Raw genomic sequence first — 16445 nt, 5'->3', positions numbered from 1 at the left:
GCTCCTGGTGCAGCCACTGCCCGTCCTTACTCCAGTTGTACGTGCCCCTACACCATAGCTGCACCCAGCGCCCCCTGGCACCTCCACCCCTGCAGTACAGGGCCCCCTGGCACCTCCACATTGCTCCTGCAGCACAGTGACCATGGTGCCTCCACCCCATTCCTTCAGCACAGCACCCCCTCTGCCTCCACCCCTTCACTACAGTGCCCCCTGCTGCCTCCACCCTGCTCATTCAGCACAGCACCCCAAAGTACCCAGGGAAAATTTGCAGCCCTCCAGGAGCAAGGGCTTATTCTTTGGGTCCCAATGCCTCCTTCAGAGAGTAGTTATTAATGGTTCACAATCCTGCTGGAAAGGCAGAACAAGTGGGGTTCCGCAGGGGTCTGTTTTGGGACTGGCTCTGTTCAATATCTTCATCAATGATTTAGATATTGGTACAGAAATTACGCTTATTAAGTTTGCAGATGATACCAAGCTGGGAGGGGCTGCGACTAATCTGGAGGATAGGGTCATAATTCAAAATGACCTAGACAAATTGGAAAAATGGACAGAGGTAAACAGGATGAAGTTTAATAAAGACAAATGCAAAGTGCTCCACTTAGGAAGGAACAATCAGTTTCACACATACAGAATGGGAAGCGACGGTCTGGGAAGGAGTACGGCAGAAAGGGATCTAGGGGTCATAGTGGACCACAAGCTAAATATGAGTCAGCAGTGTGATGCTGTTGCAAAGAAAGCAAACATGATTCTGGGATGCATTAACAGGTGTGTTGTGAGCAAGACACATGAAGTCATTCTTCTGCTCTACTCTGCGCTTGTTAGACCTCAGTTGGAGTATTGTGTCCAGTTCTGGGCACCGCATTTCAAGAAAGATGTGGAAAAATTGGAGAGGGTCCAGAGAATAGCAACAAGAATGATTAAAGGTCTAGAGAACATGACCTCTGAGGGAAGGCTGAAGGAATTGGGTTTGTTTAGTTGAGAAAAGAGAAGACTGGGGGGGACATGAGAGCAGTTTTCAGGTATCTAAAAGGGTGTCATGAGGAGGAGGGAGAAAACTTGTTCATGTTGGCCTCCGAGGATAGAACAAGAAGCAATGGGCTTAAACTGCACCAAGGGAGGTTTAGGTTGGACATTAGGAAAAAGTTCCTAACTATCAGGGTGGTCAAACACTGGAATACATTTCCCAGGGAGGTTGTGGAATCTCCATCTCTGGAGATATTTAAGGGTAGGTTAGATAAATGTCTGTCAGGGATGGTCTGGACAGTATTTGGTCCTGCCATGGGGGCAGGGGACTGGACTCGATGACTCTCGAGGTCCCTTCCAGTCCTAGTGTTCTATGATTCTGATTCATGGCATAGGGGGCGCTGTGCCCCAGCGCAATAGGAAGGTCACTAATTGCTCAGGATAGCCCAGTCCAGACGTGTGACTGGCCAAGGGCACAGCCTGTAGGAAGCGAGGGTGCCCAGGTAGAGGGGCTGGGTGGACCAGACCAGCCCACCTGGAGCCTCAGCCCTGTCCATACAGAGGGGCCCGTCTCTGGCCCAGCGTCTCTGGCCCACATGTGGGCACAGAAAGGGTCACAGCGAGTGGCTGAGCAACAGGTCCCTTGGCCCCGCTGGGCTGGGGCTGTTCCCAGGACAGCGTGGACCCTTGGGCTGGGGTTTGCCCCGGTGGCTGTCACCCTGTCCACCCCCGGGAAATATGGCCAGAGGGGGAATCCGCTGCATTCTAAATTCAGCCCCTGGCTTCAGGGGAGTGAGATGAGGAAGCAAGAAACTGGGGGCCCTGGTTTCACAGGCAGATCTGAGCCCCCCTCACAGGGCTGCCCCCTGATTCAGTCTATTGGCCCCTCTCTGTGCCTGGCCCGGCCCAGCTATTCTAGCTGCGGCATCAGCAGGTCTCCTGCAGCAGCAGCAGCAGCAGGAGCAGGAAAGCTGGATGGGGCGTTTACAGCACCGCACCACAGACACCCTTCCACGGAACTGAGGAGTGAAGTACAGTGCGATAGGAGCAGGACAAAGCCCCCCGTACTAACCACTAGTCTCCCCTCCCAGCACAGGGAATAGAACACTGCAGACCTGATTCTCAGTCCTACCCCACTCCCGTCCCCAAGCCAGGGAAGAAACCTGGGAGTCCTGCTCTAACCACTAGACTCCACTCCCTTCCCCAAACCACGGTAGAAGCCAGGAGTCCTGGCTCTCCTTCCCCTCCTGCTTTAACAAAGAGACTTCACTTCTCCCCAGGGATGGAACCCAGGAGTCCTGGCTCTGAGCCCTCCCCAACTGGGCCCCCATCTCTTCCCAGAGCTGGAGAGAGAACCCAGGAGACCTGGCTGCCAGTCCCTTGCTCTAACCACTCATCCCTACTACTGCCCATGGGGGCAGACAGCACATGCTGGGGGTGGTGTGATCGCTGCTCTTAACACCCTCTTCTACACTGTGTCTCTGGCAAGGGGACCCTGCACCCCAGGGATCTTGCTGGCCTCTGACGCTGATGTGGACTGTTCTAACAGCCAGAGGGACAATTCAAACTGAGCCTGGCTGAGCTCCCCGTGATCTCGCGCACCCCTAGGGCCAAGTGCGCACACGTGTTTGGGCTAGGAACTGCCACTGCTTTGTATAAAGGGCTTTTAGAAAAAAAATACCCAGCGCTCGCACTCAGTTTGGGTATCTAGTCTCGGGCAGTTCCACAGACCTTGTCTTCCCATCTGGCCCCAGTCCCCACACTCACACTGGACTTGTATCTGCAGCGCTGGGGATGGGACCGTGCGTATTTCATTGGCAGCCTGGCAGAGATAGGAACCCGAATGCCCATCCCCCTTGGCTTCACCTTCAGCCTGTGCTCCGGCTCCTGGTGCAGCTGCTGTCCATTCTCACTCCAGTTATTCATGCCTCCACCCTGCTCCTGCAGTTCAGTGCCCCCTGGTGCCTCCACCCTGCTCCTGCAGCACAGTGCCCCCTGGTGCCTCCACCCCTGCAGCAAAGCGCCCCCTGGAGCCTCCACCCTGCTCCTGCAGCACAGCACCCCCTGGTACCACCACTGCTGCAGTACAGCACCCCCTTGTGCCTCTGTGCCACTTCTACAGTACAGCACCCTCTGTAGACAGCTTCTTCTTGCAAGAAGCCCTTTCTGCAAAAATGGCGGCTCATTAGGTATGCAAACTAGACACTGCACTATTCATTACTGTGCCTCATTTGCATATCTTCTTGCACAACAATGCGCAGTGTAGATGTAGCCTAGCTACAGCTTGGTGAGCATGACACTGTAGTTAGCATGTGTACTCTGCTTCCTTGGGAATTGTCACTACATAGAGAATAAGAATATTACTGTGTCAGGCTCTTTCAGTGGCTAAAGATCCTGCCAACCCGCAGGAAGTTTCGCCCTGAGCCCTAGGAATTGGTAAGGGTGGGTGTGTAAATTAACAGGGTTGAACGTTGAGCCCTAGGAACTGAGTAACAGGAGGTCGGTCCCATTGACACCAGTGAAGCTACCTCAGACTCCAGCTGGGATCTGGCCCCACTGACTCCAATGGAGCTACGGCCCATTGACCCCAGGGCCCATTGACCCTGTAATGGACAGGAAAAGTCTGACCAGCACCCGGTGACTAGGAGGTTAAACTCGGGTAGCTAGCCAAGGTGTTGACCAGGGGTCTGGGAGAACCATTCCAGGTAGAGGGTTGAAATTTGAATTGGATATAAATTAGTTGCCTGCTTGCCAGGTGGGGAAAAGAGAAACCAGGACTTGAGAAACACAGAATGATTTAAACCCAGACAGGACTACCATGACTCCAGGGAATTTGGGGCAGGGGAGTGGACTGAACAAAGAGAAAACTGGAAGTAAGTAAAGGGAAAAGTGAAGCTGGTTGCATTCAGGTTAACTTTTCTTGGTTTGAACGGCTCTGTGGGAATCTCTGCCTCCCCTCCCCATTTACCATCTAAGTATTGGTCCCAGAGATTTTTCTCTGTGTTTTAATTTGTTTTCCTTACTTGCTCTATAACACCTAGCAACCAAGTCTGCTTTATCAAGTTTATAGTTTGTTTTGTAATAAAATCACTTTTTTAAGGTGATGATTTGACTCCTGTCCTGGAAGGTACAGGTCTGCCTATCTGTGTGTATCTGCAGGCCTCTGACTGAGCGGCCAGCTGAAAGAGACTGCAGCTTGTTTTTCTCTTTTCTTTTTTCAAACTCTTTTGGAACAAAAGACCTTGGGGTACTCCTGGGGGTGGGTTCAATTGAGTTTTTTTCTTTTGAGCTCTTTGCAGGCCCCGTCTTCTGCACTTGGAGTGCCAGAGTGGGGAACATCCCTGACATACCCTAGCTGGGATCTTCCCCATTGACTCCAATGGAGCTACGGCCTAGTGACCCCAGCTGGTGGTGCGGCCCCATTGAGTGAAGTTTCCTCTTAGGGTTTGGGTCCTGACCATGCAGAAGGGTTCCTGGCGGTCGGAGTAGCAGCAGAACACTGGGAACCAATTTTGGGAGAGTCCAACTGGTTGTAGATATTCTCAGTCGGTCTTTGGATTTCCTGTAGGGCACAGAGAGCCAGTGAGATTCCGGCCCCAGGACCAGTGGGGTGGGCTCTGCCATGAACAGGTGCTTGCTGGATGGGGAAGGCCCCTGAGCCAGTAGGAGGACAGGTCTGAGCAGGGCTGCCAGGTGTGTGGTATTGAACCTAAAATGTCCGGTATTTTCTGATATTTTTTCCCGGCCAGGAGGTGAAAATCCCGGGTGCTTCTCTGGCTCCGTAGGGGAGCTGTCTGGCCCGGAGCAGGATGACAAGATGATGGATGGCTGCCGGCAGCCTATTAGAGCCAAAAAGGCTCAAAAGCATTTCTTAAAGGGGCCACACTGTTTTTTTAATTTAATTAAAAAATTTTTTTTTTGCTCAACAACTTTGATCTTCCCCTTTTTGTTCTCAACAGAAATTTTTCCCTGGTGTTTTGTGGGTTTTTTGGAGGAGGTGTTTGGTATATTTGGTTAAACCAACTGACAACCCTAGGTCTGAGACCCCTCCAGCACCAGTTCCAGCCAGCAGGGGGCAGGGATTTGCACTGTGGGGTAGGGAGGCTGCAGCTGCACACACACCATCCAGCAGGGGGCGGTGGGATCTGGGAGGTAACAGACCCCATGCTCACCTCGTAGGGCGAATCCATGTCGGGTCTGCAGGAAAGCTCAACGCCTCCTGGGAAAGGGAAACTCTTTTCTGTTATTAGATCTGGGCCCCCAAAACTCCTGCCCCATGAATCCCCCAAGTGTCTTCCCCAGCCCCCCAAACCACCTGCTCCTGAATCCCCCAAGTGTCTCCCCCAACCCCCCAAACCACCTGCCCCATGAATCCCCCAAGTGTCTCCCCCAGCCCCCAAACCACCTGCCCCATGAATCCCCCAAGTGTCTCCCCCAGCCCCCAAACCACCTGCCCCATGAATCCCCCAAGTATCTCCCCCAGCCCCCAAACCACCTGCTCCTGAATCCCCCAAGTGTCTCCCCCAGCCCCCCAAACCACCTGCCCCATGAATCCCCCAAGTGTCTCCCCCAGCCCCCAAACCACCTGCCCCATGAATCCCCCAAGTGTCTCCCCCAGCCTTCAAACCCCCAACGCCCCAAACCACCTGCTCCTGAATCCCCCAAGTGTCTCCCCCAGCCTTCAAACCCCCAACCCCCCAAACCACCTGCTCCTGAATCCCCCAAGTGCTGGATCCGAGGGGCGATTTCTGTGGCCGGTCTTTCCCGCTAGGATCCCTGGTGCCTCTTTTCCCGCGACCGTAGGGCTCCGGGCTCCTCTGCGCTCCCAGCTGTCAATAGTGAGTCTGGCCAGAGAGCCTGTGGGGCCCACCCTCGGCCACCTGCCTCAGCTCTTTGTGGCTCAGTCACTCCTCCTCCCCTGTCATCTGGCTCAGCTGCCGGTCTGCACGGCCCATCCCACTGCCTGGGCCAGGATCACATGGGACACATCAGGCGAATGAACCATCACACCCCAGTCACCTAAACCACTGACTGCCACGGGCCCCCAGTTCCCCAAGCATCTCCACCACCTCCCAAACCACCAGCCCCAGCCCCTGTATCCCCCACGTGTCTCCCCCAACTCCGCATCACCCCAAACCTCCGGCCCCACCCCCTGTGTCCACCCAAACTCCCAATTACCTGCAAGCACCCCCCTCACTCCCCTCAAATCACCTGCAATGTCTCCTGCGAGTTCACTGGTCACAACCCCCGCCAGGTCACCAAGTGTCTCCCACTGTCCCCCACATTTCCCTCCGTGTCTTCCACCAACCTCCCCCACCCACTAGGTCCCACCCCCCTGAATACTCCCAAGGGTTTCCCACCAGCCTCAATGACCTACCACTGCCACCAGCCCCCCAGTCCCTGAATCTCCTCACGTGTCCCCCACAGCCCCACCCCTAATGACCAGTCCCCTACCCAGCCCCAGCCCTGCCGCCCCCTTGGTTTACCTCCTGCCGCCCCCTTGGTTCTCCTCTGGCACTGGCCATGCCTGACCAGGTAACGAGCCCCCACGTTAACGAGGATGATGATGAGGATGTTGGCGAACACGACACAGGCCACGAGGCCAGGACTCAGATACTGGCATCCTCCATCGCCTGAGGGACGACAGGGGCCGGTGTCACCTGTGTGAGGCCCTGACAGCCCCGCCCTGGCCCAGCCTGACAGGGGCAGCACTTAGGGTTGCCAAATGATTGAAACAAAAATACCGAACACCTCCCCCCGCAAAAAAAACACCAGGAAAAAATTCTGTTGAAGGAAAAAAAATGCGGGGGGGAAGGGGGAACCATAGTTGTTTAGCAAAAAAAAAAAATAAAAAGACTCCAAGACCTAAGACTTATTAAAAAAAAATAAAATTAAATTAAACAGCATTAAAACAGCAAGCCCTCACCAGCACCCTCGGGTGCCAGGGACCTGGGGCCCTCCCTGGGGCGGTGACAGTGACGGTGAGAGGGGCTGAGCGCCCCGCCCTAGCTTGGCTCTGACCCTCGCAACCCGGCTTCCTGTGACTCCCGCATACGCCAGCACCGGCTGGGACTGGCCAGACGGACATTGCCCCTGGACCAGGTGACATCGGCGGGGAGGCTGCTGCTGAAGTGGCAGGTTAACGTCCCCGGGGCCGTCCGCACAGGCCTGTCCAGGGCGTAGCCGTCACGCTCACACCTTCAGGGGCAACTAGCAGCGGAGGGAGGAGGGAGCTGGGACCGACAGGAGAGACGGGGCCGTGCGTTCCGGCCAGGACAAGCAGACAACTCGGCCTGGCGCTGCCAGACCCTGAGCCGAGCCCTGCGGGGTCCCTGAGCTGTTGAGGCAAACGCCTGGGGGGAGGGGACGCCTGCAGTTCAGGGCAGGGCCGGGCCGGCTACATGGAGCCACCTGCTCCCTCCAAACAAGGGCTGCCACAGGTAAGAGCCAGGTGCCCCAATCCCCTGCCCCAGCCCTGAGCCCCCAGCCGCTCCCCAAATCCCTTGGCCATGGCTTGGAGCCCCTTCCTGCACCCCAAATCCCTCATCCCCTGTCCCGAGCCCCCTCTCGCAGCCTAGTTCTGCCCAGACCCCTCTCTCATCCCTACCCCTGTCCCAGCCCTGAGCTCCTTCCCACTTCCCCCCGGCCATAGCTTGGAGCCTCCTCCTGTACCCCAGTCACCTCCTCCCCAGCCCCACCCAGGCGGAGCCTCACCCCTCCCACACCGCACCCCGTCTCAACCCACAGCCCCCCATCTCTGAACCCCTCATTTTGACCCCACCCTGGAGCCTAAGGGGCTCCCCACACAATCTAATAACCCCGGAACCCCAGAAGAGTTAATCCCAGGGCTGGCAGAGACCTCAGGAGCCAGCGAGTCCAGCCCCCGGCCCAAAGCAGAACCAGCCCGACTCCATCATCCCAGCCAGGGCTTGGTCCAGCCGGGACTTCAACACCCCTAGTAATGGAGATTCCACCCTCCCTAGGGAACCCAGCCCAGGGCTTCCCCACCCGCCTAGGGAAATAGTTTTTCCTAATCTCCAACCTAGACCTTCCCCACTGCCACTTGAGGCCACTGCTCCTTGTTCTGCCACCTGCCACCCCTGGGAACAGCCTTTCCCCAGCCTCTCTGGAAACCCCTCCAGGGAGTTGCAGGCTGCTCTCAAATCCCCCCTCACTCTTCTCTTCTACAGACTGAACAAGCCCAGATCCCTCAGCCTCCCCTCGTAGGTCATGTGCTCCAGCCCCCGAATCATTCTGGTCGCCCTCCGCTGGCCCCGCTCCAATCTGCCGCGTCCTTTCTGTAGTGGGGGGCCCAGAACTGGACACAATGCCCCCGATGTGGCCTCACAAGCGCTGAATCCGGCCCCGCTCCCATCATCACCCCTTCACCTGCCCGTGGCGCAGCCCAGAGACGCCGCTCTGGGAGACTCACCCCACGGCCCCCTGACTCCACCAGTAGCGCCTGGGGATGGACCCCACAATGGGGCAAAAACCCAGCCCCGGGCGCTCCAGGACCGGACCCAGGGGGGAAATCAAGCTCTGGAAGCGCAGGAAACAGGAAGGAGGGGGGGGGGGGGAGATGGGCCAGGCCTGAGTGAGAGCTACAGAGGGGAGCAGCAGCAGCTTTGTAAAGAGGTTTCACCTTTGGTAAATAAAGGCCTGTTGAAGTTTGTTACAACCTTGCTTGCATGATACAACAATGCGCCACACGCCTGGGGCACAAGATTGCCTTTGGCTGGCCCTGGTCACTTGGTGGGTGCATATAAATGCCCCGGCGGGTGCCATGGCACCCACAGGGACCACTGGACTAGAGGAATCACAGCCAATCTCCCTCTGTCAAAGGCAGAGGGGAATATGGAAGGATGAACCATAGTTCGAACTAGGGAGGCTAATGTAGGCATTCGAAGTTGCAAATGAAGCCCGGGATTTAAATATCCCAGGCTTTATTTGCATCTTCCCGTCCGGGCGCCATTTTTAAATTCCCTTAGTCCGAGCTAACTGCCTGCAGCTACACGCGGAAGTCAAATGTTAACTCGAACTAAGTCCTTAGGACCAGTATAACAGGACCAGCTGTATCATAGGCCCCAGACTCCCCTGAATTCATTCCAATATTGGAAGTGGAAAAGGTTCAGAAAAGGGCAATAAAATTATTAAGGGTCTGAAACAGCTGCCATATCAGGACAGAGTAATAAGACGGGGACTTTTCAGCTTGGAAAAGAGGCAACTAGAGGGGCGAACGACAGACGTCTATTCAATCATGGCGGGTGTGGAGAAAGTGAATAAAGAGGAGTTATTTACTCCTTACTCCTTCCCATAACACAGGAACCAGGGGCCACCACATGGACTGAACAGGCAGCAGGTTTAAAACAAACGAAGGAAGCATTTCTTCACACAAGACATAGTGAACTTGCGGAACTCCCTGCAAGAGGATGCTGTGATGACCAGCACTGTAACAGGGTTCAAAAAAGAGCTAGAAAAATTATTGGAGGACTGGTCCATCAATGGCTGTTAGTCAAAATGGGCAGGGAGGGTGTCCCTAGCTTGTCTGTCAGGGGCCGGGAATGGGCGATAGGAACGATTCCCTGTTGTGTTCCCTCCCTCTGGGGCACCAGGCATTGGCCCCTGTCAGAGGACAGGACACTGGGCCAGAAGGACCTTTGCCTTGACCTAGTCTGGCCCTCGTCTGTTCAGGACAGAGACTCTGCACCACACCCTGAGATCACTTGTTTCAATGGTAAATTCCCCTCCCTGGTCAACTTTTGCACCTTATTGCCAGTGAGAACTTGTCTAGCTTCCCCTCCAGCCCCTGATGCTGTTTCTGCTGGGGTGCCGGGCCCTGCTGGGGGCTTCTTGGAGCCCTCGTGATCCCCATGGTGACCCTCGTGCACTGGGCCTACTGCACAAGGGCCCAGCTCCAGCCCTCCCCCACCCGCAGATCTACTCCCAGGCCCCCTGGCACTTACACTGCACGGTGATGGTGATGGGGGGGGACGGGGACTGGCCGATCCCATTGGTGACCTGGCACCGATATTCCCCAGCTTGCTCTGCTGTGATGTTCTCCAGCACCAATTCCTGCTGGGATCCGTTCAGGCTCTGGCTGCCCCGGTACCAGGCGTAGGAGGTGGGGGTGGGGAGGCTGCTGCTGTGATTGCACCTTAGTGTCACCGAGTCCCCTTCCCGCGGGCTGGTGCCCGGCGCGGCCGTAACATGGACCCCTTGGGGGAGACAGAGACACGGGTGTGAACGGGGAGAGAAAGAGTGGGGGGACCGGGCCCAGAGGGAGGAGGGATCCAGGGAAGGGGGCGAAGGGCAGGGCTTGGTCCTGGTGGGTCTCAGGGTCCAGAGCAGGCAGGGCAGCATGGGGCTAAGAGACAGGGGGCACCCAAATAAGTCTGGGAGCTCACGTAAGTGGGGGAGAGACAGTCCCTGGCCCATTAGGGTCAGGGGGAGGTGAGCAGGAGACGGGGCCTGGCCCATACAGGACTGAGGCTCTGGGCAGGGGAGTGGGGCAGAGGCTCCCAGAGAAGTGTCTGGGGCACAAGGCCGGTGTAGGGGCCAGGCTCTGGGAAGAGCTGGGGGGACCCGTGGCTGCTCCAGGGCTGCGTAGGAGAATCGGGGCTGACGAGGGGGGTGGGGTGAAGCAGGGAGGACCCGGGGCCGCTCCAGGGCCACGTGGGAGCATTGGGGCCACAGGGAGGGAGGAGGCTCTCGCCAGCCCTGGCTGCTTACGCTGAACTTCAATCGACTCCCTCGCCGAGAGGCTCAGCTGCCCCCAGCCGGGGCCGGAGACCCAGACCCCGCACGCGTAGCTCCCTCCGTCGGACACGGCTACCTGGGCCACACGCAATTCCTGCCTGGCCCAGGGCAGCCACACGGGCCCGCAGGACCATACGTGCCGGGCCCCAGGCTGAGGGGCAGGGGCCTGGCAGCGCAGGGTGAACCTATTGCCTTCCTGCAGCGCCACGCACCCTGCCGCCCGCAACACCTCCATCCTGGGGACACCTGGGGGTCCAACCCCTCATCCCCAGCCCCACACAGAGCCCGTACGCTCAGTCGGAGCCCTCCCCCTCCCCCATCACATCCCCTGCCTCAACCCTCAGCCCCCTCCTTCGCTGCACCCCTCATTTTGACCCCACCCTGGAGCTTCGGGGGCCCCACACAATCCAATAGCCCCGGGCCCCCAGAAGAGTTAATCCGGCCCCGCTCCCGTCATCACCCCTTCACCTGTGCTTGGTGCAGCCCAGAGGCAGCGCTCCGGGAGACTCCCCAGCGACAGGCTCCTGCCCCCAGACCCATCTCCTGGCGTGTCTCTGCCCTGCCCCACCAGTAGTGCCCTGGGAGCTTGGGCCCCACAATGGGGCAAGGCCCCAGCCACGGGCGCTCCAGCGCCAGCCCCAAGGGGAAATCGAGCTCTGCTGGGTTCCCGCTGGCCCTGCTCGTGCACTGCGAGTGCACCAGCCCTGCAGTCCCCTCGGTGCTGGGGGTCCTGGATCCCCCGTTTCCACCACGGCGACCGTCGTGCGCTGGGCCTGGAGCACAAGGGAACAGCCACAACCCTCCCCCGCCTGCAGATCTCCTACCTGGCCCCCCGGCACTTACACTGCACGGTGATGGTGATGGGGGGGGACGGGGACTGGCCGATCCCGTTGGTGACCTGGCACCGATATTCCCCAGCTTGCTCTGCTGTGATGTTCTCCAGCACCAATTCCTGCCGGGATCCCTCCAGCCTCTGGCTGCCCCGGTACCAGGCGTAGGAGGTGGGGGCGGGGAGGCTGCTGCTGTGATTGCACCTTAGTGTCACCGACTCCCCTTCCCGCAGGCTGGTGCCCGGCGCAGCCACAACATGGACCCCTTGGGGGGCGTCTGGGGGAGACAGAGACACGGGTGTGAACAGAGAGAGACAGAGTGGGGGGACTGGGCCCAGAGGCGGGAGGGATCCAGGGCAGGGCCTGGTGGCTTCAGGGGGCCAGAGCAGCCAGGGATCCCCCGGAAAGGTCTGGGAGCTCAAGCAGGTGGGGGAGACACAATCCCTGCCCAGATGGGTCTGGGGCTCTGAGGCAGGGGAGGGGGTAGAGGCTGCCCCAGTGAGTAATAGGGCCCAGGACAGGTGGGGGGATGGGCAGTGGCCTGGACAGGGCGGGGGGCCAGGGAAGGTACGCGGGGGGGGGGGGGGTTGTACCCATGGAAGGTGTCAGTGAGGGCCCAGCCAGCAGGAGGTTGGGGGGGGGGGACTGGCTGTGCTGTGGGTGCCTGAACAGGGTGATTGGGGGGGGCAGGATACGGGCCGGGGCTGACGAGGGGGGTGAGACAAAGCAGAGGGAACCCGGGGCTACTCCGGGGCCACGCGGGAGCATCGGAGATTCCCCAGTGACAGGCTCCTGCCCTTGGACCCTTCTCCTAGCACGTCTCTGCCCTGCCCCACCAGTAGTACCCTGGGAGCTCGGGCCCCACAACGGGGCAAGGCCCCAGCCATGGGCGCTTCAGCTCCAGCCCTAAGGGGAAATTGAAGGGGGGCTGACGGCAGCCCTGGCTGCTTATACTGAACTTCAACCGACTCCCTCGCCGACAGGCTCAGCTGCCCCCAGCCGGGGCCGGAGACCCAGACCCCGCACGCGTAGCTCCCTCCGTCGGACACGGCTGCCTGGGCCACCCGCAATTCCTGCCCGGCCCCCGGCAGCCACACGGCCCCGTGGGACCAGACGTACCGGGCCCCAGGCTGAGGGGCAGGGGCCTGGCAGCACAGGGTGAACCTATTGCCTTCCTGCAGCGCCACGCGCCCTGCCGCCCGCGACACCTCCACCCTAGGGGCACCTGGGGGTCCAACCCCTCAGCCCCAGCCCCACACAGAGCCCACCCGCCCAGTCGGAGCCCTCCCCCTCTCCCATCACACCTCCTGCCTCAACCCTCAGCCCCCTCCTTTGCTGCACCCCTCATTTTGACCCCACCCTGGAGCTTCTGGGGCCCCACACAATCCAATAGCCCCAGACCCCCAGAAGAGTTAATCCGGCCCCGCTCCCATCATCACCCCTTCACCTGCGCTTGGTGCAGCCCAGAGGCAGCGCTCCGGGAGACTCCCCAGTGACAGGCTCCTGCCCCTGGACCTTTCTCCTGGCGCGTCTCTGCCCTGCCCCACCAGTAGTGCCCTGGGAGCTTGGGCCCCACAACGGGACAAGACCCCAGCCACGGGCGCTCCAGCTCCAGCCCCAAGGGGAAATCGAGCTCTGCTGGGTTCCCGCTGGCCCTGCTCGTGCATCGCAAGCGCATCCGCCCTGCAGTCCCCTCGGTGCTGGGGGTCCTGGATCACCCATTTCCCCCACAGTGACCGTCGTGCACTGGGCCTGCAGCACAAGGGAACAGCCCTCCCGCACCCGCAGATCTCCTCCCTGGCCCCCCGGCACTTACACTGCACGGTGATGGTGATGGGGGGGGACGGGGACGGGGACTGGCCGATCCCGTTGGTGACCTGGCACCGATATTCCCCAGCTTGCTCTGCTGTGATGTTCTCCAGCACCAATTCCTGCCGGGATCCCTCCAGTGTCTGATTGGCCTGGTACCAGGCGTAGGAGGTGGGGGCGGGGAGGCTGCTGCTGTGATTGCACCTTAGTGTCACCGACTCCCCTTCCCGCAGGCTGGTGCCCGGCGCGGCCGTAACATGGACCCCTTGGGGGGCGTCTGGGGGAGACAGAGACACGGGTGTGAACGGGGAGAGACAGAGTGGGGGGACCGGGCCCAGAGGGGGAGGGATCCAGGGCAGGGCCTGGTGGCTTCAGGGGGCCAGAGCAGGCAGGATCCCCCGGAAAGGTCTGGGAGCTCAAGCAGGTGGGGGAGACACAATCCCTGCCCAGATGGGTCTGGGGCTCTGAGGCAGGGGAGGGGGTAGAGGCTGCCCCAGTGAGTAATAGGGCCCAGGACAGGTGGGGGGATGGGCAGTGGCCTGGACAGGGCGGGGGGCCAGGGAAGGTACGCGGGGGGGGGGGGGGGTTGTACCCATGGAAGGTGTCAGTGAGGGCCCAGCCAGCAGGAGGTTGGGGGTGGGGACTGGCTGTGCTGCGGGTGCCTGAACAGGGTGATTGGGGGGGGGGGGGGCAGGGGTACAGGCCGGGGCTGACGAGGGGGGTGAGACAAAGCAGGGGGGACCCGGGGCTGCTCCAGGGCCACGCGGGAGCATCGGGGCTTGGGGGGGGGAGGGGAGAGGGGAACGGAGGAAGGGGGGCTGACGGCAGCCCTGGCTGCTTACACTGAACTTCGACCAATGTCCTCGCCGAGAGGCTCAGCTGCCCCCAGCCGGGGCCGGGGACCCAGACCCCGCACGCGTAGCTCCCTCCGTCGGACACGGCTGCCTGGGCCACCTGAAATTCCTGACTGACCCCCGGCAGCCACACGGCCCCGCGGGACCAGACGTACCGGGCCCCGGGCTGTGGGGCAGGGGCCTGGCAGCGCAGGGTGAACCCATCGCCTTCCCGCAGCACCGCTCGCCCTGCCGGCCGTGACACTTTCACCCTCGGGGCACCTGGGGGGGAGAGAGCGTCAGCGGGGCCGGGCCAAGGGGGCAGGTCCCTCCGGTCCTGTCCCAAGGGGAAGGAGCATTTGCTGGAGCCCCACCCCCTCTACCCACTAGACCCCACTACCCCCTCCCCAGTGTCGAGGGCAGAGCCCAGTGTCCTGCCCCCCAGCTCTAACCTCGCCTCCCCCTGCCTGATCTGTGGGCAGAACCCAGAGCCAGCCCCCAACCTCCTGCTCTAACCCCTCGTAGGGTTACCAGGTGGCTTAAAAAACAATACGGGACACACTTGATCTCAGGTGCGGGGGGTCACTGGTCGGGAGGAGAGTGGGGATGACCGAAAGGGTGTGTGTGTGGGGGGAAGCGGAGACGGAACCAGTTGGCGGGAAGCAGGGGTGGAGGGGTTAAGGGCAATGGGGATGGGCAGGAGAGATGGGGGGGACCGGCCAACGGAAAGAGGGGCTGGTCGGGGGGGAGTGGGGCTGGCTGGGGGAGATCATGTGTGGGGGGAGGGGAGCGGCGCTGGCTGGGAGGTGGTTGGCGGGAGCGGGGCTGGCCAGGGGTGGGTGGAACACTCAGCCAGCGGGAGCAGGACTAGCAGATCCCGGGGCGCTGCCCGTCCCACGCACAGTCCGGGCGAAGCCGGAGCGAGTCCGTCCCGGGGATTCCCGCCCCCTCGCGTGTTGCGTACGGCCTGGCTGGTGGACACTGAGGCATCGGGAGCGTATGGACCAGCCAGGCGGGTCCCAACTAGGTACCGATACTCCTAATAAGAATAAAACCGACCTCATTAGCAAACACCGACATTTTACATGTCCGGTATTTTCTTAATTTTTTCCCAGACAGAACCTGCAAATACCGGACTATCTGGTTCAACACCAGGCACCTGCAACCCGAACCCCTAGTCCCCACTGCTCTAACCCCTAGTCCCCACTGCTCTCTGGAAACTGGGACAGAACCACCAGCGCCTGCACCACCCCTGCTCTAACCACTAGTCCCCGCTGCACTGCCCGTGACAGACACAGAGCCCAGGCATCCTGGCTCCCCGCCCCGCTTGGACAGGCCTGTCTGGAAGTGGCGCTCACCTGTCCCCGGGGGCGGCTCCGACTCACACTCGTCCTGGGTCCTATTCACCCGGCAGTGCAGCACCGCGCTGGAGCCTGGCCAGGTCGGGCTTATTCGCAGCTCGGTCTCCCTGGCCCTGCCCGAGGTCTGGTCATGGTTCAGCCTCGCGCCGTCTGGGCCGTACAAGAAGGGGCGCTGGGGGCAGGCGGCCCCCACGGAGCAGGTGAGGGCGGGTCCCGGGTCCGTTCGGTTCCCCAGCGAGGGCTGGCACTGATGGGCTACGGGGAGAGCCGGGGTCAGGCGCCACCGAACCCCGCTGGGTGCCTGGCTACCGGGAGCGGAGTGGGGTCCGGAGGCGGGCGCAGCGCAGCCTGGGCACTCGACTGGCGGGGCAAGGAGGGACCGTGGGCGATGGGGGAGCAGCGAAGTGAGCCAAGGACACGGGGAGCAGCCACCTGGGGGCACCGCACGTCGGGTCTCAGCGCCTCCTGGACCCCTCCCGGTCTGGGCAATACGCTGCCTGCGGCCGGTGTGGGCAGCTCTGCAGCACTGGGCAGGGGCTCCACCGAGTGAGGGGCATGCGGGTCTGCCAGCGCAGCCTGGGAGTTCTGACCCATTAGCCGCTCGCTCTACCCACTACCCCCCACTGTCCCCCACTGCCCTCTACTCTAACCATTGCCCTTTGCTCTACCCACTACCCCCACTGCCCTCTGCTCTACCCACTACCCCCCACTGCTCTACCCACTACCCCCCACTGCCCTCTGCTCTAAGCACTACCCCCACTGACCCGTGCTGGGGAGAGAACCCAGGAGTCCTGGTTCCCAGCTCTAGCTGCCCCTGCTGGAGGGGACGAGCCCTGCGCTCCGAGGTGTCCAGCGACCCGGCCCTGACCTGGGGTGCTGGACGGAGGCTGTTT

At 60.6% G+C, this 16445-nt stretch overlaps 1 protein-coding gene across 1 annotated transcript in view; it reads right to left on the bottom strand.

Annotated features, from left to right (window-relative positions):
* LOC102450280 (B-cell receptor CD22-like) overlaps nucleotides 1-16445 on the bottom strand; it is a 54378-nt gene that overhangs the window by 33872 nt on the left and 4061 nt on the right. Inside the window, exons 5-9 of the mRNA XM_089772390.1 lie at nucleotides 15550-15807; nucleotides 14201-14473; nucleotides 13366-13635; nucleotides 11563-11826; nucleotides 9927-10178 (exon numbers count right to left, since the gene is read on the bottom strand). Of these exons, the coding sequence (XP_089628516.1) occupies nucleotides 9927-10178; nucleotides 11563-11826; nucleotides 13366-13635; nucleotides 14201-14473; nucleotides 15550-15807 (1317 nt within the window). The remainder of the gene's footprint in view (nucleotides 1-9926; nucleotides 10179-11562; nucleotides 11827-13365; nucleotides 13636-14200; nucleotides 14474-15549; nucleotides 15808-16445) is intronic.

The sequence above is a fragment of the Pelodiscus sinensis genome, chromosome 22 (genome assembly GCF_052426305.1).
Source record: "Pelodiscus sinensis isolate ZL-2025 chromosome 22, ASM5242630v1, whole genome shotgun sequence".
In the NCBI taxonomy this organism is placed as follows: Eukaryota; Metazoa; Chordata; order Testudines; family Trionychidae; genus Pelodiscus; species Pelodiscus sinensis.
The sequence above is the reverse complement of the archived record's forward strand: the minus strand, read 5'-3'. Positions and strand labels throughout refer to the sequence as shown.